Genomic DNA, 24,032 nt, shown 5'->3' with positions numbered 1-24,032 from the left:
ACCGTGCTTTTTTCTGCTTCCTCCACAAAATTGTTTCAATTAAATCTCAGCCCAAAGCTGGCTGTTAACTCAGTGATAGGTGAAGCTGTTCTCTCATGGCTGTTGCCTTCGCTTACAAAAATATATATGTAAATCTGGACTTCTTCAGAGTTAAGTAACTGTAATGCTTACTTAAAACACTTGTAGATAATTTAAAAGCAATTGTGCTGCAGTGAGAAACCTGTGGATGGTTTCACCTTTCAGTTGCAGCTAATGTTGCAGTGCTTTCTCGTGTGCTGCACATTATTGTATGTGATGCTGATGAAATCTCATATACTCATTTTCTGCCTGGATCTATTGTGCTGTCTCCAAGTATGTGCTTTGCCTTTAAAAGGGAAAAACAAAAGCTGAGTTATGAGTTTGACAGTTATTATTTCTTGCTGAAGAAACAGCCCTTATTTGTGAATCGATACCGATTATTTAATGTAGGCAGAACATATAGCTCAGATTCAAAATCTGACTTGACAGCAGCAATGAGAAATATGTAATGCATTTTAATGTCAAAAATGTAAATCAAAGGAAAAAAAAAATTAGCAGGAACAGAATAAACAAAAGCAATGTGACTTTTCCAATCAAACCTCATTGCTTCCAAGGACTGAAGAAATGGAGCCCGCGGGGTTTAATGCCCCTTTAACCCTCCAATATGTCAACTCTTATTATAGTTACTTGGCTTTATCTCCAGATGCGATCTTAAAAGGTTGTTTATGTGTCTCTTGCACTTATCCTAAAGTTTTCCCCAACTTTCCTGTGTTATTTCAACAAGTCGCTGGACAAACTGAGATTTTGAAATTAATGTTTTCCTTTTACAGTTTGTTTAGGATGTTTTCTAAAAATGTGGTGGCTGGAAACCATCATTCTCCTTTGTATTTTAAAAACTACACGTGTTCTCTTCCGGGATGTCATGACTCACTGCTTTTCTCGTTTACTTTTTAGCATTGTGACACCTGAAAAAATCAAAGTCTCTGCTTAATAAAACAAACATACATTCGCAGGAAATAAATTAATGGACTCAAAATACTTTTTTGAGGTGTTCATCTAATAAAACATGTAAATGAAAGTAAAGGAATTGAACTAAAATGTCTATTTGAGTCATGAAAATTTAAGCTGTTTGAGAACAGGTTTGCAGCACTCTGTCTGTTTCTCTGTATTAGCTGCCATCACACTGATCTTTGCATCTGTCCTGAACATACAGCAATAACATATAGCCTTATATTCTGTGTGGGAAGACAGGAATATGCATAGGGTCAGCTATTACAGAGTAGCTGACTTATCAGATTCACACGTTGGCTTACCCTGTAGCAACTTGACTGTGTACCTGTACCTTAAATCTAGGACCCGTTCCCATAAAAATCCCCTTATGAATCACTTCCTTGCCTTCCTGCCATTCCATGTTCAGAAAGCAAATCACCTTCAGGCAGGCTGCAGGGCCATAGAGGAGAGTAGCCTTGGGCAGCTGGAGCCCATTCCAAGGAGGGTGGAGCCCGGGAGAGATGCCCCTGCCCATGGGGAGCATCACAAGGGGCAGGATATGGAGCTGTGGCTGCACAACGGCCTGTGCTGCCTAACAGACAGGCTACTGGGCTTTTGTGTTTATTCAGTATCCTTTTGGCTTGGCTTGTGAAGGAGGACTAGGGTAATCGATCACAGACCACAAACTTGTTTTCCTGCAGCTGGAATCTTTTGTCCTCATTTTCTTGGCCAGATGCAGGTGAACATAACTTTTTTCTGTCCTTTTGCTATTCCCAAGCGTGGAGGTTGTTCAAAGTCACAACTTGGGAAAACGTTCTTTTAACACCATTGGGTTTATTGCATAAGACACAGTGCTATGTGAGTTTTTCCCACTGTTCAACTCTGTTCAGTTTCTTTCTCCCTGCCTTTTTCCTACATACAAATGCTGGCTGGGCAAGATAACATGCTGTCAAAATCACAGGAGACTTAGAGCTGTTCTGTTACAGTTCTTTAAGTCTGCATTGTCATACTGGCTTTCCTGCTCATTCATGATGTTGCATAGGTAAATAGATGAGCATTTTTAAGTGAAGTTCTTAGTTGCCAAATCCGATCATCTGATGGACAGAAACAGGCATTTTCAGGCCATAGTACTCAGTGCAAGTTGCTGCAGGATGTTGCTATCCTCCTGTAAAACCAAATGAAGGTAGGACAGGAACATGGTTCCCTTAAACAAGGCTGAGTGTCACAGAGAAACTCAGCAGGATGGGATGGGTGTAACGTTTTCCTCAGCATACTGGAGGAGATAATTCACCAGAGGGACAGACGTCCGCTCTGTACTGTGACCTGAAGGTGGACAAAGAGGGAGTGTATGCATTCACCCACAGTGCTAATGGCTATTATTGTTAGAAAAATAATGTCCTTTTTCAACTTTTTTTTTTTTTTTTTAAATCATTGGGTGTTTTGGTATTTTTAAACATTTTTTTTCCCCTTCAGCATTGTACTTAGTGTTGGCTGTTTACAGATAAGCAATAGATTTCCTGTTGGTGGTGGCAGTTTTGTTAGTCGCTTTATTTATGGATTTCTTCCTTTCCGTATCCAAGCAGGACAGAGGATATCTCTGCCCACTTCTGTTTCTCCCAGCTATTTAATCCACTGATGCAAATAAAACTTTGTGTTTCTGCTCTTACACTTGGTTTTCTTTCTCATAACCTGTGATGCTAGTCTGGATGCAGGGTTCCTCTCTGAACGTTGGGTAAGATTGGATGGGAAGAAACGGTGATGCTCTGTTTCAGTCCCCTCAGTAACACAAGGTAGGGAATCCAACATTCAGTCTAAAATTTCCTATGAAATTACCACACATCTCATAAAGTGAGTTTGGGTTGATTCTAAGTGCTGGTGACTCAATCACAAGCATAGGCAAGATGTTTCTGTAGTCAGTTATCTCTAGGTGTAATAACAACACTTCTTTCTAGTTCAGCTGTGGAATCTCAGTGTGTCTTTGTTTCTTGATTAAAGAGAGCCATCTACTATGAAGATCTCTCACGTTTCTGCAAATATATGTTGCCACTATCTCACTTGTTAAATTCTCAGCTAAAGGAAGCAGGATGAGGTTTCTTGGCATTTGAAGTGTGATTTTTAGACCTCAGATACTTCTTATAGCTGTTTCTTGGATTCATCCCAAGTTTTCCTCTAAGAATGCCAGTGGTGATACAGCATATCACATATAACAGTGTCTGGCAGGTGTGGCACATACAAATATTTTCAATGCCTCTTATCTTTTATTATTTCTCTTGCTTGTAATCTGAAGGATTATTTAACCACCTTAGCTGTAGATTTGCATTTATCTTATTAAAAATATCTATCTACAACGATTTCTGAATTTTCTTCAGTTTCTTCTCTCCTAAGTGTAACCAACAACTTCTGTTCTTAGGTGAATAGTTCATTTTGACACCAGGAAAAACCCTGTCATTCAAACAAGTCACCATGTTGGGCTTTTGTTCTGTAATGCCTCCTTGATTATATTTCTTGTTTTTCACCAAAAGGCTTGCCTTCACTCTTAACAAGGAGTCATTCTTTCACGACTTCCAGTCATTCCTTACACCTTTATATATAACAGTTGCCTCCTACTTAGTTTTTTTTCTTTTCAGGGTGGAAGAAATGTTCCTTTTAAAACACTACACTGCATAAACCTGGTTTGGATTTGCACACACTGAATTAAATAAGTTTATAATCAATGGTATTTCTGTTACCAGTTTCTAATTGCTGTCAAGTAATTACCCTGTGTTAGCTACTTTTTGTTGTTGTCGTAAAGAAGTTCATCACTTGAGTTTATATTTTTAACAAACTCAATGATGTTTGGTTGAAGAAAATTATTGGCGTGCATTCCCTTCCTGTATTCTTCACTCTTACAACATAAATGTATATATAGGCTCATCTCACAGCTCCTGATTCAGCCATCTACTGCAGATCTCTCTTCATGCTGAGACTGTCACATGCCTGTTAAGACATTGACCCTTATCCATTCTAGATGAAGCTGGCAATCATGTGAAAGCAGATAGTGGGGTCTTTGTCTCTTCTTCCCGTTCCAATGGTTTTTAACATTCAAGTCATTTGAAAAATTCTAGTAGGCTTTGGAAGTCCTACCAAATCACACTTCTTAACGAGAGGGAATTTTTCTGGCTCTATTCATTACCCAGGTTTCCAGTATTGGCACGCAGACAACTTTACATTCTCTATGTTCTCATGTTTTAGCTGTGAATCTCATAGTATTACATCGTACCTTCTCATTCTCGTCCCTTATGAATACCAGCTAAAGCCCTGCAGGTTAATCCGGTTTGATTGCTTTCTGAAATATTAGGCAGTTCCACTAGAATGAAAGAAGCTTTGGAGTTTGACAGACATCAGTTCGCAGAGTGGGACAACTAATCTGTGGGCTATCACTTACCTAGTTGGCTTTCATCCCCTGAATTTCTGCAATCTGTTCCTCCCATTAGGGGGTCAGGAAGGATTCCCAGGCTGTCTGTCTCTCTCCTGTTTTCAGGGAGCTGTAATAGCTTAATAAATATTACTGAGCGTGGCCCCATAGATCAGGGGTTGCCCATGCAAAGGGTTAATATTTTTTTTCCCAGCAAACTATTGGCTTACAGCTTGCTGCATGGGAAATCCCTGTCTTTGGAGAGGAAATAGAAGGTGGTACTTCCTTTGCAGTAACTGATAATCAGGTCACTGTGGCTCTCATTTTTGGCTCTGTGGAGCTTTACCTTTCAAAACAGTTCTGCGCTCCCTCTTGCAAAATGTCTAAAAAATTGTCTCTGCCATCAGATTTATCTCTTTTTTTAATAGACGTGCAGCAAGGACAGCTATTCTAAGTCTAAGCAAAGTCAGTCTGGATACCATTTAATGATTCATGTCCTAGAAAAACATCGTTTTCCTGTTCCTATAGTGGAGACATTGTTCCTGGCTGTCTGCTCCAAGCAGTGGCGTAGTGTTTGGGAAATGCTTGCATCTGAGTGCATCTCCCCTTTTTTTTTTTTTTTTCCCTTTCCTTTTTTTTTTTTTTTTTTTTTTAACATCTAGATTACTTTCAAACAAAAAGACAAAACAGAAAAACGCTCACGCCTGAAACCTTATTCTTATGTTTTCAAGCTAGAGACTTGAATAGAGTTGCAAATTTATAATAATGAATAAGAATAAAAAGCCACCAAGCTCACAGTTCAAATGAAATAATTAATAAATGGCTTATCCAGTCCCTGTGCTGTGTAAGATCAATTGCATGTTTTCTTGAGATTTTTATTTAACATATGTATGACTTCCTGAAAGTGTAGGAGAATGTTGTTCAAAATACAGCTAATAAATACAGAGGTAGTACATATAAAAATGGAGTGAGAAACAATTACTGTAGAAGTGAGTCTTCACATATCAAAATCCTTCAGAGCACTTAGAAATTATTTTCTAATGTACGCAGTGGTCATGACTTATCTCCTGCAATGTGAAAATGTTTCAGTTGTATTAAAAAAACAAAACCAAAAACAAAATAAAACAGACCCGGAACACAATAGTGTCCAAGTTCTTCTTGTGCTTTTTTTCCTGCTCTCTACTCTCTTTGGGCTTTGTCATCCACTGTAGTCAGTTGGGTCAGAAGTCAAAGATAGCAGTGGTGGCTGTTTCTAGGTCACAGTACCATGTTCAAAGAGTAATTTTATAAGTTGCACAGAAATAACATTTTACTCATGCAGTAGGCAAGCACTGACTTGCTGCAAATTATTGCATTAACTTCACACCTCAGGTCATTACACTTAACTGGTGGTGGTGACGTGCAAGTTTTACAGATCCATCTAAATGTTGTTTGAAAAGAAGAGGAAAGGAAAGAGAAATTTTAGTTTCTAGTTTTCCAGAGATGGTAAGGGGGGGGGAATTGAACTCTCCTGGTATTTACCCTGTCTATTCTGTTATCTTTGTTGCTTATTATACACTAGGCACTTAATAGATTTGCAAGATTTTTGGAAGGTGATACAATAATTGAGACTTCAAAACCAAGTAAATCTGTTTTGTTTTCTTAGCATCATACTTCAGTATCTGATCAGGGACATACATTTTCATAAAGTTAAACTTTTTTTTTTTTTGACAAATAAGTGACCCTTGAAGACTTCTTACATCACTCCTTGTTTGGATCTATTAAAAAGAAGAAAGGCAACTCCCAAAAAAACAATGGTAGGGAAAGGAGGCATGCTTTTAGGAGAAAAATATATACATAAGATATGTACATATACAATATTAATATCCTGATGATGCGATTTAAATAAATACTGTGGTGCAGGTGAAGTTGTTCTATAGGCTGATGGTGACTAATGTCTTTGTTTTCCATCCTTCCTAGAAATTAAGAAGCCGCCTGTGGCCCCCAAACCAAAATTTGTGGTAGGATACAAGGCAACACCCCCACCTGTTGCACCGAAGCCTGATGTCATGCTTTCTGGTGTTTTACAAGCTGCAAGGAAAACTAAGCCAGCTGTTGCACCAAAACCAAAGGTTCTCAAGAGCTCATCCATTCCAGAAGTTAAGCCTGCATCCTGTGCAAGGAAAGGCACCAAAAGCTTTGAAGAACACAGAGGAGATTCTTCTCAAACACTGGACCACTTGAACTATAAAAATGAAGTCTCAGAAGGGGGTACTGATAACACAGCATATATTCTGCCGATGTCATCTTGCAAATTTGAATGCCTTCATAAGCTTGGAAATGGGGAGAACACTTGTAAAACTCAGATCATTCTTGAGCACTTTGAAAACTTAGAGAATATCAAAACAGGTGAAAAAACTGCACTGGCTCTGGGGAGTAGTCCCAGTGAAAAAATGGCAAATAGAAACCAGGTGGTTGTGAAAGCCAGCATTTTGGAAGAGAAACTTAAAGACGTTCTAACTCATGGTGTGTTCCCCAACAGAAGTCCTGTGAGGCACAGGTATGCAGACAGACTTTACAAAGGGGATGGCAACAGCTCCAGGAACGATGTTAAAATAGAGTTTTTGGAACTTGTACAGTCACCTTCTGAGGTAGCTAACGGGAGGCAACAAAATAGTGGCAGTAAGCTCCCTGAAGATGAGTTTCAGACGTCTGAAACTTGTCCTGGTTTGAATGAAAATCACAACAGTTGCTCTTGCCCATTGAACCAGGAAATCCTTGAAAATGAAAATGTAAATAGCAGTAGTTCGTTTTCAGGTGAAATGGGCATGAAAATAGACACTGATAAAACTTCCTCTGACACATGTTCAGTCCTGAGCTCGAAAATGCTTCCTATCCCTAAGCCAAGAAAACCACGTGCTGCATGTCTTGTCCGTCAGGATGGCATAGACAGCATAGGAGAAGGAACAAAGGAACCATCTAGTTCAGAGAATGATTCCCTCTGTCCTGCTGAGCGCAGCTTTAAAAAGGCAGCAAAAATTAATGTCCTTGGTCAGAGCGTTTGCTACAACGATCATACAGAAGCGGTTAATCCTGAAAAATCTGAGATAACTCAAAGTGTTACAGACAGAATGCATCCGAGGAAGGAACCTGCTGATACTGAAGAGTCAACACTGCAAAATCTTTTGCCTCAGTTATCACACACAACTTCTGATTTGGTGGAAAATGTTGAATGTTCCTTAGATATAGACCATAACTTAGGTAGCTCAGTGGATAGGATGACAGATGATGCTAGTATGCCAGATACTGTGGACAAAAGGACTAGCTTTATCAGATGTGATGCTTTGTCCATGAGTTTGCCAAAGCAAATAAAATTAACTGGCAGTCAGCACTCACCTGCTGTTAATAGCCTCCATGTTTCCCTACAAAAAGTGGAAGATAGGGAAGCTAAAATCAAGGACGAAAGTTCTCCAAAAATCGTTCCTAAGAAACCGCAGCGGCACAGCCTACCAGCTGCAGGAGTGCTGAAAAAAGCTGCATCGGCAGAGCTGATTGAGAAAAGTTCTTATGCCTCCTCTGAGGGCAAATCAAGCAGCGTTCTGGAAGGACCTCACTTCACACACACTCAAGCCAGGGAGCAAGGTGCGCTATCATCCTGTGACATACCCAAACGTTCCTCTGAGAAACCCGTCTGGAAGTTACCTCACCCTATTCTTCCATTTTCAGGAAATTCGGAGTCATTAAAAACTGGTAGCATTGCTCCCAGCTTCAGCCACGTGAGTGCTGTGACAAAACCCAGAGCCAAATCTCTCTCTTCTGTGGACATGGAAAGGACAGACAAGCCTTGCAAAGACCCGCAGAAGAAAAGCACTTTGAAAAAGTTTCTCAATGTGAAACTGTCGGTTTGCTTAATGAAAAGTGACTTCCAAAAATTTCTGTCTAAAGGCAGCCAGTCAATGGATAGTTCTACTGCTAGCCTTTCCACTGGGGAAGGGTATGGGAGTGGTAACAACCGACATGTATCATCTGTAGGCAGTGAAAGGAAAGCAAAATCTGCCAAGGCACGTTCCGTAGAAATAAGTAGTCCTGCACTGCAGAAGAAGAGGCAGAGAAATAGAAGCCAGCCTGAGATGCGAAGTAACCAAAGGCTGGAGTCTTTAGATGGGCACTCATTGCCAGGAGAGAATCTGTCCCAGATGCATTTGAATTCTGTAACCAGCAATTGTGCTCCTGAGTATGAGAACTTGCGTCACTATGAGGAAATACCGGAGTATGAGAACTTGCCTTTTGCTATGGGTGCTGGTAAAAATCTGTCTTTGGAATGGCAGAATTCCAGCATGGAAGACCCGAGCCCCAGCTTGTATGAGATGGAGGAGCCTTTTCAAGCAGCAAGCAGGCGTGTGAGACATGGCAGGTAAAATAAAAAGAAAGGGGTGGTTAAACATATCACTTGCAGCTCTGGTGGTTGTAAACACATTTAGAGGATGACCCTAGAGGCTACATCCCTTTCATTAGATGTCAACAGAACAATCATTGACGTGTATCTTTGCTTTTGCTTTTGAAGTTCTGAAAACTGCACTTGGTGAAGAGAGTCAAGAGAAAAAATAAGCTTCTTCAAATATGATTAAAATTTGGGTAATGCATGTACGTGCTTTCCCAGATTTAATTGAAGCGTTTTGATGTAGTCACATATTTGTATTCAAGAGCACTTAAATAGGGAGGAATGAACCTTACTCCAGTCTGAGGATGAAGTGGAAAAAATGTTCATAGAGTCCATAGTTTCTATGTTTGTAGGGGAAATGAATAAATTTTTAGATCAGCTGATACAGCTGGAAAAAGCAGGCGAACTTTTGGGTTTGCAAATTCTTCATTGGATCTTGAAAGCTTTTCTGTTGTAAGAAAAGATAGTGCCTCTCCTTGAGTGCACTAGGTCTTTTGTACCTTTCTATGCCCACAGATACAATAAAACTTTTGGAAGTGCAGGAGTTCTGTGTGACCTGTACAAAACATTACTAAAATACAGGGTTTTGTGGCAGGTGATAGAAAGCACTTGCTGCAGGGAAGGGAGTGAGCTGCGGCTTTGTTGTCCCAGCAGATGGAGGAGGTAGTTAGTATCAGCAGATTCAAAAAGGGATTGGGCTGATTCACAGGTATGTCTAAAACAGATGCTAAAATGGAGCAGGTGGGAGCAGACCTTGTAACATCTGTGGTGCTGTGATTGTGGGTGTTGGCAAGAAGAGCAGGCCACGTGGAGCAGGAGGCTCCCACATTCTCCTGGTGGTAATGGGTAAAGCATTGTTTTGACCCAGCTTGGTATTACTTAACTTCCTAACTTTAGCTGATCTGTCGGAATTAGAGATCCCTAAGTTTTGTCTCACAGCAGTGTGAAGGGTTTAAACAAAATAGGCAGCCTGTGTAATTCATAGTTCCCAGCAAGCTTCTTTATACTCTTGAGAGTATATGCATATTGATGAGAACAAATGAGCTAGGTTATAATCACATTTAACATTACTTTTCACTTAGGATTACTAAGCTTCTTTCTGGAAGTGTGCACTGCAAATGTATGCTCTGAAGACTCGGAGCTTGCCATTCTCTGGAGGAACGTGTTCTCTTTTAGAGGAGGAGGCTAATATTTTAAGTGGCATCCTTTGTTGGTAACTATTGATAGACTTGATATTCTCAACACTGGATTGATGGAAAGCATGAAGCTTTCCCAGCTTGAACTGGGAAAAGCATGAACTTCCCACACAGTAATGTGGGAAGTAGGATTTCTAGCTATGAGCTTTTGGCATTGGTATATTTGTTCATATGTTGAATATTTTTCTTGTTTGCAGTAGGTGGCTTTTTGTTTTCATCTTTGCATTCTTTTAGTGCTATGAGTTCATGACTTTTTGTTTAAACACAGTTTTTTAGTATCTTTTGGAAATGTTGACCCAATTCTTTTAGTATTCCATTGTTTTGGTTTACCTAAGAAGAGCAAGACCAAACTTAAAGGAGGATATATTTTATGTGTTTGTTGTAGGTTTGTGTTGTGGTTGTGGCTCAGGTGTCTGTTTGTCTTTGCTTTCGGAAACAAGAAGAAATGTTTTGCTGGTTGAATGAAGCACAGCAGGCATGAGTCTACAGTGGGTCCTCAGTTTTCTCACCTGGAAGAGCATGTGAGGTTTATAGCTATTCACTCTCCCCACCTCCTACTGTACCAGCAGTGATGTAAGGGTTTGAGTGATGTTTTGCACCTTGGCAAATCTGTACCCGCACTTCCTAAGCTGGGTGTTTTTGGAAGAACTGGATTTGTGTTATGTTCTTCTTTTGAAAGCACACATAGAAAAATGTAACCCGAATACTTCATGTAAGTCTTTATTTTAAACTAGATTGCATAATCAGAATCTACCATAGGGAATGATTTATGCATGAAATTACTTTAATAGGGCAGGGGACAAAGAAATCCCAAGGAGCAAATGGGAACAGGGCAGTGCTGAGATGGAGGAGCAAGTGCCAGGGTTGGTTGGTTGCTCGGAAGATGCCAGAGCCAAGCAGGTAGTTTTGCCAGTTCTCCCATACATTATTTTCCCACCTCCTTCGAAGCCTCTTTATCAGTGCCATCTTCCCTTTCTGCATAGCTCTTTAAGAAACTCTTATTATTCCCTGTGCCAAGTGATGTTATAAAACCGGTTAGAGAAACAGTGCTGATGTTATTCTAATAATTACTGCTAGCATTTTCTTAACCTGTCAGAACATGTGCTTACCTTTTTCCATACATTGAAGCACACTGAACTTCTGTAATGCACTGCTAATGGGGTGTAATTTTTCTTACGATTAAAGCCAGTGTACACATTCACAGTCTGATTCCTTACACTTCTAATCATACAGCATATATGCAGAATATTCATTCTGAACACAAACTTTGCCATTACCAGAAGAGTTCAGTAGGGTGTACCCAATGTTATTTTTTTGTGTATGTGTGGAGGAAGATTCAAAATACCCAGGGCTTCAGCAGCTACTGAGAAGTTTCCTCTTGATCCCATCTGGTGAAACTGGTAGGCTTTAATGGAGAATGTTACTAGCTTGTGTTGCTTTTAGGCTAAATTCATATGTCTTACTAAATTCAGATACTTTTTATTTGCTTTGGCCTCCCCCCAGGAATTTAAATCTAGAATGACAGGCTTGGGTAATTAATAGTGTGGGTATCAGTTGTTGCCAGCCACTTGATTTTTGAGTTATTTGATGTTGGCCTTCCTGCTGCCACTGTGGGGTTTGACTTTAGGAGGAGGGGAGCGGTTGTCCTGAGGTGGGCTGTGAGCCATGGGGGGAGGCACAGCTGGCGGGGGGGAGGCTGGTGGGCCCAGGTGGCTATCAGCACCTCAGGGGAATATTCTGAATACAGTCACACAGAGCCTCTGTAGCAGATAATCCATGTATTGTTTCCACAGTAAAATAAAGGAGTCTCTTGAAATAATTTTTAAGGCTTGTTTATTTTGCCCTGCTCTCCCTCTTTGATAACCATTTTAAAATGACCAGCAAGCGTGCATTTGTTGTTACAAGGATTCTATGAAGTGAGCGAGGAGCAGCTGCTGTGGGATTGATAATGTACGGTTAACATATAAAATAAGTTTTAAATACTATTATCTGCTTGCTGGTAACAGCAGGGAAAGCAGCTTTTTATTTTTATTTATTTATTTTTTTCCCCCAAATGTTGTGGTTTTGAGAAGTATGGTCCAGGCCTGAAATGTGAGTGAAAGGTCAGTGCTGCTTGTACCAACACAGCCATTCTTGTTAGTATTGCCAGAGACCAGCAGTTGAAACAGTTCTATTTTGAAGTAATAAAATACTTCTTAGTAAAAGAGAAATATTTATACATCTGTTATTCTTCTCAGTAACAAACTTTCTGTGGAAGAAGAAGGCAGAATCTTCCTTGAAATCAAAAGCAAAATTGAGTATACCTGTGTCCAGTAATTTAAAAATGCAAAGGAAAAGCAAAAATGGCTTGAAACATACGTCATGGTGCAGAAAACATAAACTTCTCTGGATTCTGTGGGCTACCTTTTTCATTTTTTGCATAGTTTCTGGCAATGGAATTATTCTTCCGGTTCAGAGAGTCTGTTCTTTCACCCTTCAGGAAGAACATGATGTATTTCCTGGCTATTTTTGGCAATGTTCCTTCAAGATCTTGCAACTAGCCATGGTTTCTAATGGATTTGCATGAAACGTATAGCTGTGTCATTGTACTTCCTGCTAGGATTTTCCTTCTGAGAGGGCTATGGAGGGGGAGCATTGTGACAACAATGCTTTCAGATCTTAATGTTGCCTTCTGTATACCCTGCTTCCTATTTTCCTCCATTTGTGCTGATTTAGAATAGCCCATTGATTTTCCAGAAATGAACATCTTAGTGCAAAATGTAAGTTTAGTTATCAAGAGTAAATTCTGCTCTGATGACTGGTTCCCAGAGGTCAATTGTGTCTCCATGAAAGCCTTCCTGGAATAGTGAATTTAGTACTGAAATCTGTGTGATTAAGCACTTTGCTTCAATTGGTATTCATTCCTCTTTGATGTACTGAACTTCATTAGGGTTTTGAGGCATGCTTCTTAGAAGTAGTGTCACACCAGATAAATGTGGTGTTTAGTGACTGGCTGTGTTAGGGAAGTGTTGGGTTTTTTTTGTTTGTGTCTTGCAACTGTGAAGTTCCTGCTCAGAAACTTTTAAAGGGAAACACTAAATCCCTAAAATACTGAAGTGTCTCTATAGCGTTTTAAAATATTTTTCAAGCACACTAAGATTTAAATGCATGAAATACTTTTCAAGTATTTAAGTCGTTCTGTTTGCATTTTGGTGTTAAAAAAAATTCACTTAATAAAATTCAGAAAAAGTGAATATGATTTCCTTATGAGTAGAGGCCAAGTGTGTAGATTTTGGATTTCAGCTTCTTTATAGTGACAGCGGATTAGTTTCTGATCTGCAAAAGTCAGGTTCCTTACTCTCCACCACCAGCTCCTTAGTTGCATCTACTTCTCAGCTTTCTCCCGTGCTTTCAGCTGGCTTCTGCTCAGGGAAGGATTTAGGTACATCATATATTCAGGGGCCCTTACTCTTACCACTCTGGGATTTCCTTCTCTTTCCAAAGTCAGTTGTCCTTGGGTTGGGAAGTACTCTATATTGTATTGTCAAGACAATTATTTTGTAGTGCTAGGGTAGTGCAGTGAAACTGCATGAAGGATAGGAAAGTGAATTTTTAGCTCAACAAAATGTATGGGGTGTATTGTCTCTTATTTTTTCTTTTCCTGCAGAGGTCTTCATGCAAGTCTTTGTCTCCACAGTCAAGTTTTCCAATTGGAGGAGGAATTTTTTGTAGTGTTGGGGTGATTTTCAGTCGTACAGGCTTATCACATGAAATAAAATACATATATTATAAGAAGAAGATACATGATCTGGGACAATACTTGTATGTTCTAAAGCGCCCTGGGAGAAGTATACCAAACTTTTTTTTTTAAATGAGAATAAACAGGAATTTCTTTGCATTAACAGAATTTTAACACATTCTTGTGATGTGCTGATTTCATCTGTTTTTCTACTGGCAGAGATTCTGAGACCCAATGCTGTCTTGTCAGATCCAAAGGACATAAGTTAATTGGAAAACTGCTTTTGTCCAAAACCAAGTCTATAATTCTCATGTGCAGTCCAGTCTTGAAATTGTTTGGAAAGCCTCAGGAAATTAAAACAACTCAGAATCTCCAAGATTGTCACGAAAGAGAATTTTTGTCTTCTGACTGGATTTGGTTTATCTTTCATCCTCTTTTGAAGGGCTCACAGTTAATGGATAGAAAGAAATAGGTGCAGCAAGTTGACATAAACACCACGCATGGTGAAACTTTTAACAGAATTTGAAGAGAAATGATAAAAGCTTTCTAATTTATCCAGTTTTACAAGTACATAGATGTTTAATTTCTTAATGTTAGCCTTTTGTGAAGACCAGTTTGGGCTAGGTGTGTTGATGTGTATGAGGGGAGCAGTGGTGGCCAAGACAAAGCCAGCCTTGCTGAGACGTGCTTGCTGCTTGCTGGGCAAATCCCACAGCTGCTTCCAAAAAGCCATTGTGTGGCTCCTTATGTCACTGTTTTGTATGGTCTGGCAAATTGTGGCATGTTAATCTTGGTTTACTTCCCATCTGTATGCAGTAAAAGAGCCATTTTGAGTGTAAATGTTAACTGTAACAAGCTTAAGGTTAGACTGCACTGTCATTCATTTCCCACCAAAGAAGCACTCTCTACAGATGGCAGAAATGCTGTAGCTGTGCTGTTTCCTGTTATAAAACAAGGATGTCCTCATCCTTCCTCCCAGTGACGTCGTATCAGGCTGGCGCGTTGGCCTCACAGGCCATGGGGAAGCGACAAGGCATCGGAAGGAGCCCCGAGGCCATCAGGCATGGAGTCACCTTTTTCAGCCCACTCCTTCTCATGTGGGTATGGGAGCTCGAGTATCATTCCCACATTCTACAAGGCTTTATTTTTCTTTATGCTTTTACTCCACGGTTGCTTTTTTCTGGATTTCATTCTTTCTACATGTTTTCTGTTCCTCAAGAAGAAGAAAGCTAATTCGATGCAGCGTTTGTCACCTGATGCTGGCCTCGCACCCTGCATCAAGCACAAGCCTCCTTGTCTCCAGTTGCCAACAGTATGCTGCAGGTTCCCAACGTGTAGTTTCAGAGAGTATCTCAGATGGGAACTGATGAAAGACCATTTCTATGGTCAACAACAGCCTTTTCCTGTGGGTTATTTTCAGCATTGGCTCAGAAAATGTGTTTGTGAAGCTCCTTAATACGCTGTTATGTGTGGTGATATTTTAACAGCAGAAAGGTCTAATGTAATTACATATGTAAAACAGTAGGATTTTTAGGCATAGAGAAATGTTGGGTAACAAAACAGTCAAAATATTAATTTCAGTTTTTATTTAAATGTCAACAGTGATGTATTATTATGCATAATTTACCCCACGTTTATGTTTGTTCCATTGTTTTAATGAACAGAGTTAGTGAACTGCATGCAGCTACCCTGTCTCAATCCCCTAGACATAATTTAGATTAAGGAATGCAGGTCTGTTAAGATACTGGAATCCAAGAAGTTCCTTTTTAAAAACATTGATTTTACTCAAGTTTTAATTTTCCTTGATATTATTCTCCTTGTGTTTATGTAAAACTATTCCACCCAGTTAAGCAAAAGTGGACCAAGTAAAACCATAAACTCCAGGTGCATGTGAGTAGACCAAAGAAGTTTTATCAGAACCATCAGTTCAACAGCTCCAGCCTGAGCTGAGGATCTCAGTGCAAGTTGGTATTTTTCTTTTCCACTGGTATTCCTGGGGATCAGATGTTCTGTGTTGATTTTGAGATGAGCTGAAAAGTTTAGGAAAAGTGTCAAAATCCCACTGTTCAGATCTATGCAAAATACTGAAGGAAGAGAGAGCACAAATCCGACCTTGTAAACAACCCAGTGATTCTTTGCAGTGAGTGTGTGCTGGTTTCAACCAAGCTACTCCATCCAGTGTTTTTCAGCAGGCTGCCCAGGAAGCCGTGCCAGCTAACGTGCATGCAGACAGACATGTGTTTAAGAGTTAAGTCATGCTGTGTTTATTTTAGCTGTAAGTCACTCGTTTTTGAGTACTCTGATATTTAGCTTTCTTTCGTCATCTTGGAAGTATCTGACATGTAAAACTTGCACTCCAGTAGGCTGTGCGTTATTTTTAAATAGAACAAACAACATTTTGAAGAAGAGTGTTACAGCCCTGATTTCAGAGGTAGTAAGCAAAAAAGTCACAAAAATAATGAACAATACAAATGATGGCCTTCGATTTTAGTGGATGAAAAGAAGTTAAACGTTGGAATTTCACGGTGGTCCTGGCAAGGTATGGTCAGTTTTTTTTTAGATTAGTATTGATAGGAATTTGTGATGGAAGTTTCCCCTTTCCTACTTGATGAGCTTAGTTTGAGATTTTGTCACAGTTTTCTAGAAGTCTCTTCAGTGTGTGCTGGACTGGTGTGGTTTCTCTATCTTTTTTTTTTTTTTTTTAAATGTGTCTGGAAAAGTTAAGTATTGTTTTCTTCTCCTGGTGCTGCTGTCCTTTCCCAGTAAGCAATTCTCACTGGGGTCTGTGTTTTGTATGGGTGAGTGAAGATGAGGAGCAAGTCTTGACTATAAATGATGCTCTATACTGTTTATTAGCACTTCCATGCCCGGAGCTTTTCTGAAGGCCTTGGCCATTAGTATTCTGGGTTTGCAGCTGTCACTATGAAATGGGGGCTCGGAAATAGTGTTCACAATAAGGGGAGGCGAAAAGCTGCACATAATGCAAAGACTTCACGCTTTACCCATCTTTGAAGGTGAGAAATAGCTGACATTTTTGGGTGGTGACAGGAAGAACTGATAGAGTCCTTCCCCTATGCAAGCCTCAAGGCAGGGGTTTAAATCCATGCGTTTTACTGTTGTGTTTCACTACCCAGTTCTAAGACTGAAGGCTGGCACATGGCATTGGGGTGGGTAATGCCCCGTTGAAACTTCACAGAGTCCTTTTTTGCACAGCAATCTCTCACAGCAGCTCAGGCAGAGGCAGGGTGATCTGACTGCATGCTCTGCTGCTTGTGAATGTGCCATGGTGCTGGGCAGATGAATCGAGGTTCTGCGGGTCTCCGCGATGTGGCGGAAGCTGTTTCTGGTTCCTCTATCAAATTGATCACTGAGTCATGTCAGAGAATGCTTTTCCCTGAGGCTTTTAAAATGGAGTCCTCTTTTCTATACACAACTTTTCTGTGGTGATCGTGGAAGCATCTGAAGCATGCGTGTGTGTTTATGCAGAGCTGCACATGGAGCAGGGAATTGTCAACAAAAGGTCGGGCAGAGCAGAAACTGAGAAACGCTGCCGGGCCATAGGAGGTTGCCTGTGGCCGGGGGCGGCCTCGTGGCCTCATGGGCCTCTGGTGACATCAGCACTGGATACAGATGCCCTGCTTATTTGTACTTAGAATGAGAATCAGATTTTTTCCTTCTTGCGGAGGTAAAAAATAACAACTGTCCTGACCTTGAGAGAATGACCACACAAATAAACGTTGCTGGCTGTGAGTGCTGGGATGGCCTGGTGCCTGCCATGAACAGTCAGCTGCCTGGTAGGACAAGCCAGACCCCTGCCCTGAAAATCTAGGAGTGAACAGGGGCAGATCAGGGGTAAAGGTCAGGATAAAATGGCTGTTCCTTGCATAAAACACTTCCACTTGTGGCTGATCAGTCAGAGGAAGGTTGTTTCTGCTTTCTGTCTGTGATCATTGAGGAACAATTTGGTAACTGTATCCTTAAAGTTCCCTAGCCAGCCTGGAGAGAATAGACCAGAGTAATTATAAGTGAGATAAATAGTCATTGATCTTGTTTGCTTACCGTTTATTTTTAATTTTTATGATATTTTATATAAGACTGTTTTTTTTACTCGGCATTGTGATCTATGGAAGAACAGATCACAGGAGTAACTGATGGATCTTAAAGGAGTAATCTGCATAGGTGGTCTGAAAAATCACAGAATTGCAGATTGACAGAATTGTAGGGGCTGGAAAGGACTTCTTGAGATCATCAAGTCCAACCCCCCTGCAGAACAGGCTCCCTAAAAAAGTTGCACCTGTCCAAATGGGTGTTGAACATCTTCAGAAGAGACTCCATAACCTCTCTGGGCAGCCTGTTCCAGTACTCTGTCACTCTCACTGTGAAGATAGATAGACAGACAGATACATAGATAGATAGACAGATAGATAGATAAATAAATGAGAGTGGGAAAAGGCAGATTGAGCTGCCTGCTGTGCTCCCTAGTGTCAAACCTATAAAAACTGCTATTCTGTTGCCTTTTTTTCCTTCCTATTAGTCCCAATAATACCAAGAACTTATTGAAACCATTCAATTGTCATTGGGCAGAATGAGTGGTGCAACTTCAAGCGACTTTGTAAAACGCTTTTGGGATGACATGTTGCTCTGTCTCTGGCTGCAGAGAGGCACCATTTTGGGCAGAGAAGGTGAGCCCTAGTCGCTTGTCTACAAGAAGGCAAGCTGTGCCGAGTGCTCATAGCCACAGCAGTGCCCATGGCATTTCTAGCACTGCCCACCACACTGGAGAGGAAAGACATGAAGTCAGCTTGAGCTCTTCCCATCCATGCACCTGTCGTTAATCCAAGAGGTGACAGGTGCTGTAGGAATAACATAAGATAAGTAAGCAACCTGGCCCAGGCTGCAGTTCATCCTCACTTGCTGTTCTGGGGTGCTTGAATGAGAAACAAAAAGCATGGAGACATGAAGAGGACAATGAAGGTGTTCAGTAACAACTCAGATGGTTGATAGTTACTGTCATCAGAGAATATCAAGTGTAAATTATGAGATTATGGTAGATTACAGTCCAGAAAACAAAATACAAGCTAAAGTTGTCTTCTTCAGGATAATAATTGCCTTCTAAATGATTTGGGAACCAGCACAGAAATGTTTATTGTGACTTCAGGCTATAATGTCCTATGCAGGTCCTAAACAAGCACTGCCTGAAAGCAAGGCCTCAGGCTTGTTTGGAGCTTCTACCATAATACAAATAAACAGAACAGCCACCAAGCTCTTCCAGACAGAAAAATAAATCCTATCCTGATCAACATAAACATCTGAATCTACAGTTCCAGTCTGTTTAAACAACTTGTTAAAAAAAATGCTGGTGATTTAAGTTTTTTGATGTTTTTTGCTTGTACAAGCCTCACTGAATAATGGAATACCTTCATTTGTAAAGCGGCAAACTGTGGAACTGCCAGATGTATATTTTTTTTACCTGAAAGAAAGATATGTGAAAGTGAATGCTTGCAGTTTTAAGTTGCAGTATTTTGGTGTAAGGTTTTTTGGTTGTGTTTCAAGCCAGGAAGTAGATGATTTACTTTTCAGCTGGCAATTCAGGTGGCAAATGTGTAGGTTTTGAAAGTTTTATCTTGCTGTACGTCTAAGACTATTGTGTTCTGTTTCATTAATGTTTACTATTGCTTTAGGAATGTACAGCGCAGTGCATATGCTTCACCCCATAAACTGCTCGATTACAAGAAAAATTAGCATCTATTTGGTTTTAAGTGTCAAAAAAGCCCGCATCTATATTTAGGTAGGTTGCTCACATGGTATGACAAGATGTTCTTACTCAGTGGGCAGCACAGTGAGCTGGCATTGATGCTGTTTCACATGACTGATAATGCAGAAGTTTCTCTTGGTAGGACAAAGAATTGTGATGAAGAGGGAACAAGATAGAGATGGGTATTTGGGGGATACTGTGAACTGACAGTAGAGCTGCTTAAAAAATAACCACTAGGCATGCCTATGCTATTATGTCCAAACTTGTCTATAGGCTACCAGGAATTTCACTTAGTCCAGATGTAATTTTAAGGAAACCATATATACTTTTGCGATATAGATGACTAAAGAGGTAAAAATACAGAGAGAGTATGCGATGTATGCAGAGCTATTTTACAGCTCTTCTGATAAACCAGTGTTTATGATGAGAGATTGAGGAGAAACGCATGTTCTCCCACACGTGTCTGCTAAAGGCCAGGCCACGTAGGGACACTGCCACAGCCTTTTTAGAGGACAAAGCCACAGAGTATGTCTGCCCACATCCACAGTATTGCATTCGATCTCTGAACGTGCAGCTTGTTTGATTCCAGAAATTGTCTATTTTGCCTTTTGACCATTTGCCATCTGCTCATCCTCTGTGGTTCTGTTTTACAAAAAAATAACATAAAATAATAATAATAATAATAACACAAAACAAATCACCCAAAAGATAAGTTTATCAGGTGGAAGAACCTGAGAGATGCATTGGACTGTGAGCTGAAGAAATACCCTATGAAGATGAACAGGAGTTGCACTGAGGTGCTTTGGCTCTTGGGGAGATGCAATAAGAAAGACTTAGTGGATCAGTTTCTTTCAGCAATCACAGTTTCCTTTACAGGAATAGCAGGTGCATGTGCACCATGAATTCAAGAAATGAATTAATGTGATTCACAGGAAGAAAAATGTACATATGCTGAATGGCTCTAATCTGCTGACTTACTAAACATCCTAAATCATCTGTAGTTAATTATTATAAACTTCAAGTTTTTTACTAAAACTTTCTATTAAATAAGCAGCTTAATCTTGCATTTAGGAAATTATTCACCCAACATAAGTCAAGTAATTTAATCCTCGTGATGGGGATCAAATTATGATTGATCCTAGTTAGAGGACATTAAAGCATCAGTTAAAATAAATACAAAGGGTAGGAAAAAAAAGGCAAAAGATGTCTATTGACTAAGGTAAATGTTAAGGAATAAAAATTGAATTCCATTGTGGTAAGAGATAAAGTGCTGAATGCACTTTGCAGTTGAAAAAATAATTCCAGACTAGATCTAGATTCAGTGCTTGATTGAAAAGTAAAACTAGATAATTATATAGTAAAGAAAGAAATAACAGTAATTATTTCTTTTGCAGGTTTAGAATCAAGCAGGAGGATAGATCTGCTTTTGGAATGTTGTAGGTTAAAGAAAGATGATTCTCATCTGCAAAATAAAAGGATTGGAAATGGCATCTGCTAAAACTAAATGCTGTCAAGCTCACGGGTCGTGGGGCTGTGAATCAGAGTAGACAAGGAATTTTCTGAAATGCTGAAGCTAACAACTGGAAATTGTAGAGCCCTGATAGTGCAGCTGCAAGGGAGCTCCACAGCAAAGCCTCTGTTTTTGCCTTCCTGGAGCCTCTGCAGGAGCCATTCCTGGCATCCTCTGCACCAGGGCTCTCTGGTGACCACTCACTGTTGCATGAAGTTGGTCATTTCCAAGCTGAAACTGCTGGCTGTATCTTGGGGTTGTCTCAGATTCTTGTCTGGACTCAGTGATGATCTTCTAGGCTCTTCTTCCCCTTCCCTAATTCCGAATATGGGAGACAATAAGTACTTGGGTGTTTCCCTAGTCCTTCCTGTCCTGTTTCAATAGAGCCAAGTTATTTTAGTCTTTTCTGTGTCTTCATGGCTGACCGAGGTCTGTCCACAGGCCAGCTTATCGTGTCTTCATCTCTAAATATCTGTCCATTTGCAGTCAGCTTTTGTTTTTTAGACTGCCTTGAGCTTTGGCTAATCAACACCTTGTAGTGGCTGCCAGAGCATCCTCGCACAGCTGTGTCCTTTACTTCAGCAGCCACCTCCCATGGGATCCACACTGACATGTTTTCTTTCAGGTAGCTATCGTGTTTGGAGAATGGCCCTCCATCTCTGCTTGCTAGTGATTCAAAGTTAGGAAAATAACAGTAAGTCTCAGCCATGCGTATGGTGTCTCAGGACATCTATGGGAAGAAATGGGTAGCTGTGAGAAATGATAGCTGCACAAAATCATATGTTGGTTTATGTTGGTCAGTATACTAACATTTGTGATGGCTGGAACAGCCTTGGAGATGGAGTTTCTGGATTTGCTTTATGTTTTGCAGAACAGCTGATTGCTTTTATTTCATATTACAATAAGCTTGTGGTATCCCAGCATCTTTTTGTAAGCTTTGAATACCAATTTCATGAGTTTCAACACTGCTTAAGTGTAATTTGCAATTTTTAGATATTCTTAAGGATTAAAAATAGGAGCCCAGGAATTTGATGTGCTAAACATGACTTTGTGAAAGCTTCAGATTCTACTTTCTCTAGCCATTTTAGTTTCTTCTTTAGTTTTCCCTACTCCCTCTTATTTTCTTCTAGAAATGCATTTCTCTGTTAAAGTTGTCAAGGCTAGTTAGAGGAAGAAGGTTGTGTGCCTGTCTCATGCAATTTCTGTGTTGCAAATATAGCTGAAGTTAATGAAAAGAGACCTCTGTAGTCTTTGTAAAGCAGCAGACCATGCTTATATTTTATAGCTTTGACAGCTACCCAGAAGGTAGCTCTCAGGAATGGGAGTTTTAAATCAAAGGATTCTACTTTTTTTTTTTTTTTTTTTTTTTTTGAGAATTATTGGTCCATCCCAGATGCACATGTATAGCTAGTTTATGCAGTGCTAAATAACCTTGTACACATACATGCATCTAAAATTCCAGACAGAAAGCTCCAATCTGAGTACTGCATCTGGATAAATCCCATTGTTTTGAGAGAGGGAGGCAAAACAACTATGCTCGTTCCTTATCTTATGGCACAGGGTACAAACATTACACCATAGATGGTTGTAGCAAAAAGAGAATACTTATCAAATTTGCTGTCAAGTAAACTCTGAAGGACGAAAATAACATAAATACTCCAAAGTTCCTGTGGCATTTGGCTGCTCTCAGTGAGCACTGCACAAATACCAACTTAGATAAAACATTGCACAGTTGGTGGTCCTCTGTGGAAAATGCTACCATTGTCATCATTGTCTTCAGATGATGTGCTATTGCACTCAGTGCTTCTGATACCAAGCACATTAGTTGTTGTGGGGTAAAGCAGAAGGCTCTACCTCAATAAAATGTAGTATTTTTATCAACTGTGTATTTTTAATTTTAGATCCTTAGAAGAGCACCATGATCATACTGGCATGGTAATAGGAGATCTTCAGTCGGATGAGGAAGATATCATGAACAGTTCTGATGAAGATGATGACACAAATTCAGATTCCAGCAAAGGGGAGCCTGATTCTCAAGATCAGGTATCTTTTCATCTTTATCTTCTGCAGCTGCTCCTCACTCCTGTGCTCTTCTCTGAGAACCTGTTGAGGTATTTTCAAGTAAAGCATTGAGTCAACATAACTAGATATATTCAGTTTCTCCATTTTTATTGTTTTGTGTGCTATTTACAAAACTTTGATTTGTGTGCATTATCCTAAAGTTAAGAGACCAAGTTTATACATATGCTCTTGGAAAGTGTGTTGCTCAGCACGTTTGTTCTTTGTCTTTCACTGAGCTGCAGTGCTGCCTACTGTGCCCCTCTAATAATTACATTCACAGGTGTATAATTACAGATCTTCAACTTTAAAATGATCAGGACTGTAAATACATTTTAAGGAGGCTGTCTACTCACAGATCCTCGAGTGCACTGAATATAAAATTGTTTTATTTGTCAGTGTTGGCAAAGTGCTAAGAATGGTGAAAAATGAAGATTGAAAGATCCAAAGGCCTCCTTCTGAAAAATCTCTGAGAAGCTGCAGTTTTGCATAGGTGGTCCTTTATCAGGAGGTTGGCCACGTAATGAAGGCTGTGTTTCAGTAACCACTTCTGTCTCTGCAGGCAGCTCTCTCTTCTATGGCCATCAGAGGAGAGTGAGCCATAGTTGTCAACTTTCTGCTAACTTCTACAAATGGCAGGCAGATCAGAATGCCTCTCTTTTCATCTTATTTCCCAGTTTGTTGCATTTTTAGGAGTTTTTTTTTTTGTAGTCCTGGAAGTTCTGACACCAGCATGCCTGTAGAATGTTGCCTCTTCTCAGCAGCAGTCCTGGCAGCTTTGGTGCTGCTTCATCTCCTTGCAGGTGAAGCGTTGTTTCCTACAGTGGTACACTTATATTTGGCTCCTTTCTGGGGAGAAAAAAAAAAAAAATTATTAAAGTGAGATATTTTAATGTTGGAAAAGAAGACTTGATGATGTGGTATTAGGTCTGAATTTCACTTTACAAGGCTTGCTGATCTGTGTGCCCCTAGA

The 24,032-nt window shown here is 40.0% G+C and overlaps 1 protein-coding gene across 2 annotated transcripts in view; it reads left to right on the top strand.

Annotated features, from left to right (window-relative positions):
* The window catches only part of FGD6 (FYVE, RhoGEF and PH domain containing 6), a 67,469-nt gene that overhangs the window by 2,582 nt on the left and 40,855 nt on the right, over window positions 1–24,032 (top strand). For both annotated transcript variants that reach the window (XR_016466266.1, XM_031600445.2), the window contains exons 2-3: window positions 6,362–8,795; window positions 22,903–23,044. Coding sequence is in view for 1 of the 2 variants with exons in the window: in XM_031600445.2 (XP_031456305.2) it covers window positions 6,362–8,795; window positions 22,903–23,044 (2,576 nt within the window). In the remaining variant the exon portion in view is untranslated. The remainder of the gene's footprint in view (window positions 1–6,361; window positions 8,796–22,902; window positions 23,045–24,032) is intronic.

The sequence above is a fragment of the Phasianus colchicus genome, chromosome 1 (assembly GCF_987193195.1).
Source record: "Phasianus colchicus chromosome 1, bPhaCol1.hap1.1, whole genome shotgun sequence".
In the NCBI taxonomy this organism is placed as follows: domain Eukaryota; kingdom Metazoa; phylum Chordata; class Aves; order Galliformes; family Phasianidae; genus Phasianus; species Phasianus colchicus.
This window is presented reverse-complemented; position numbering and strand designations above follow the sequence as displayed.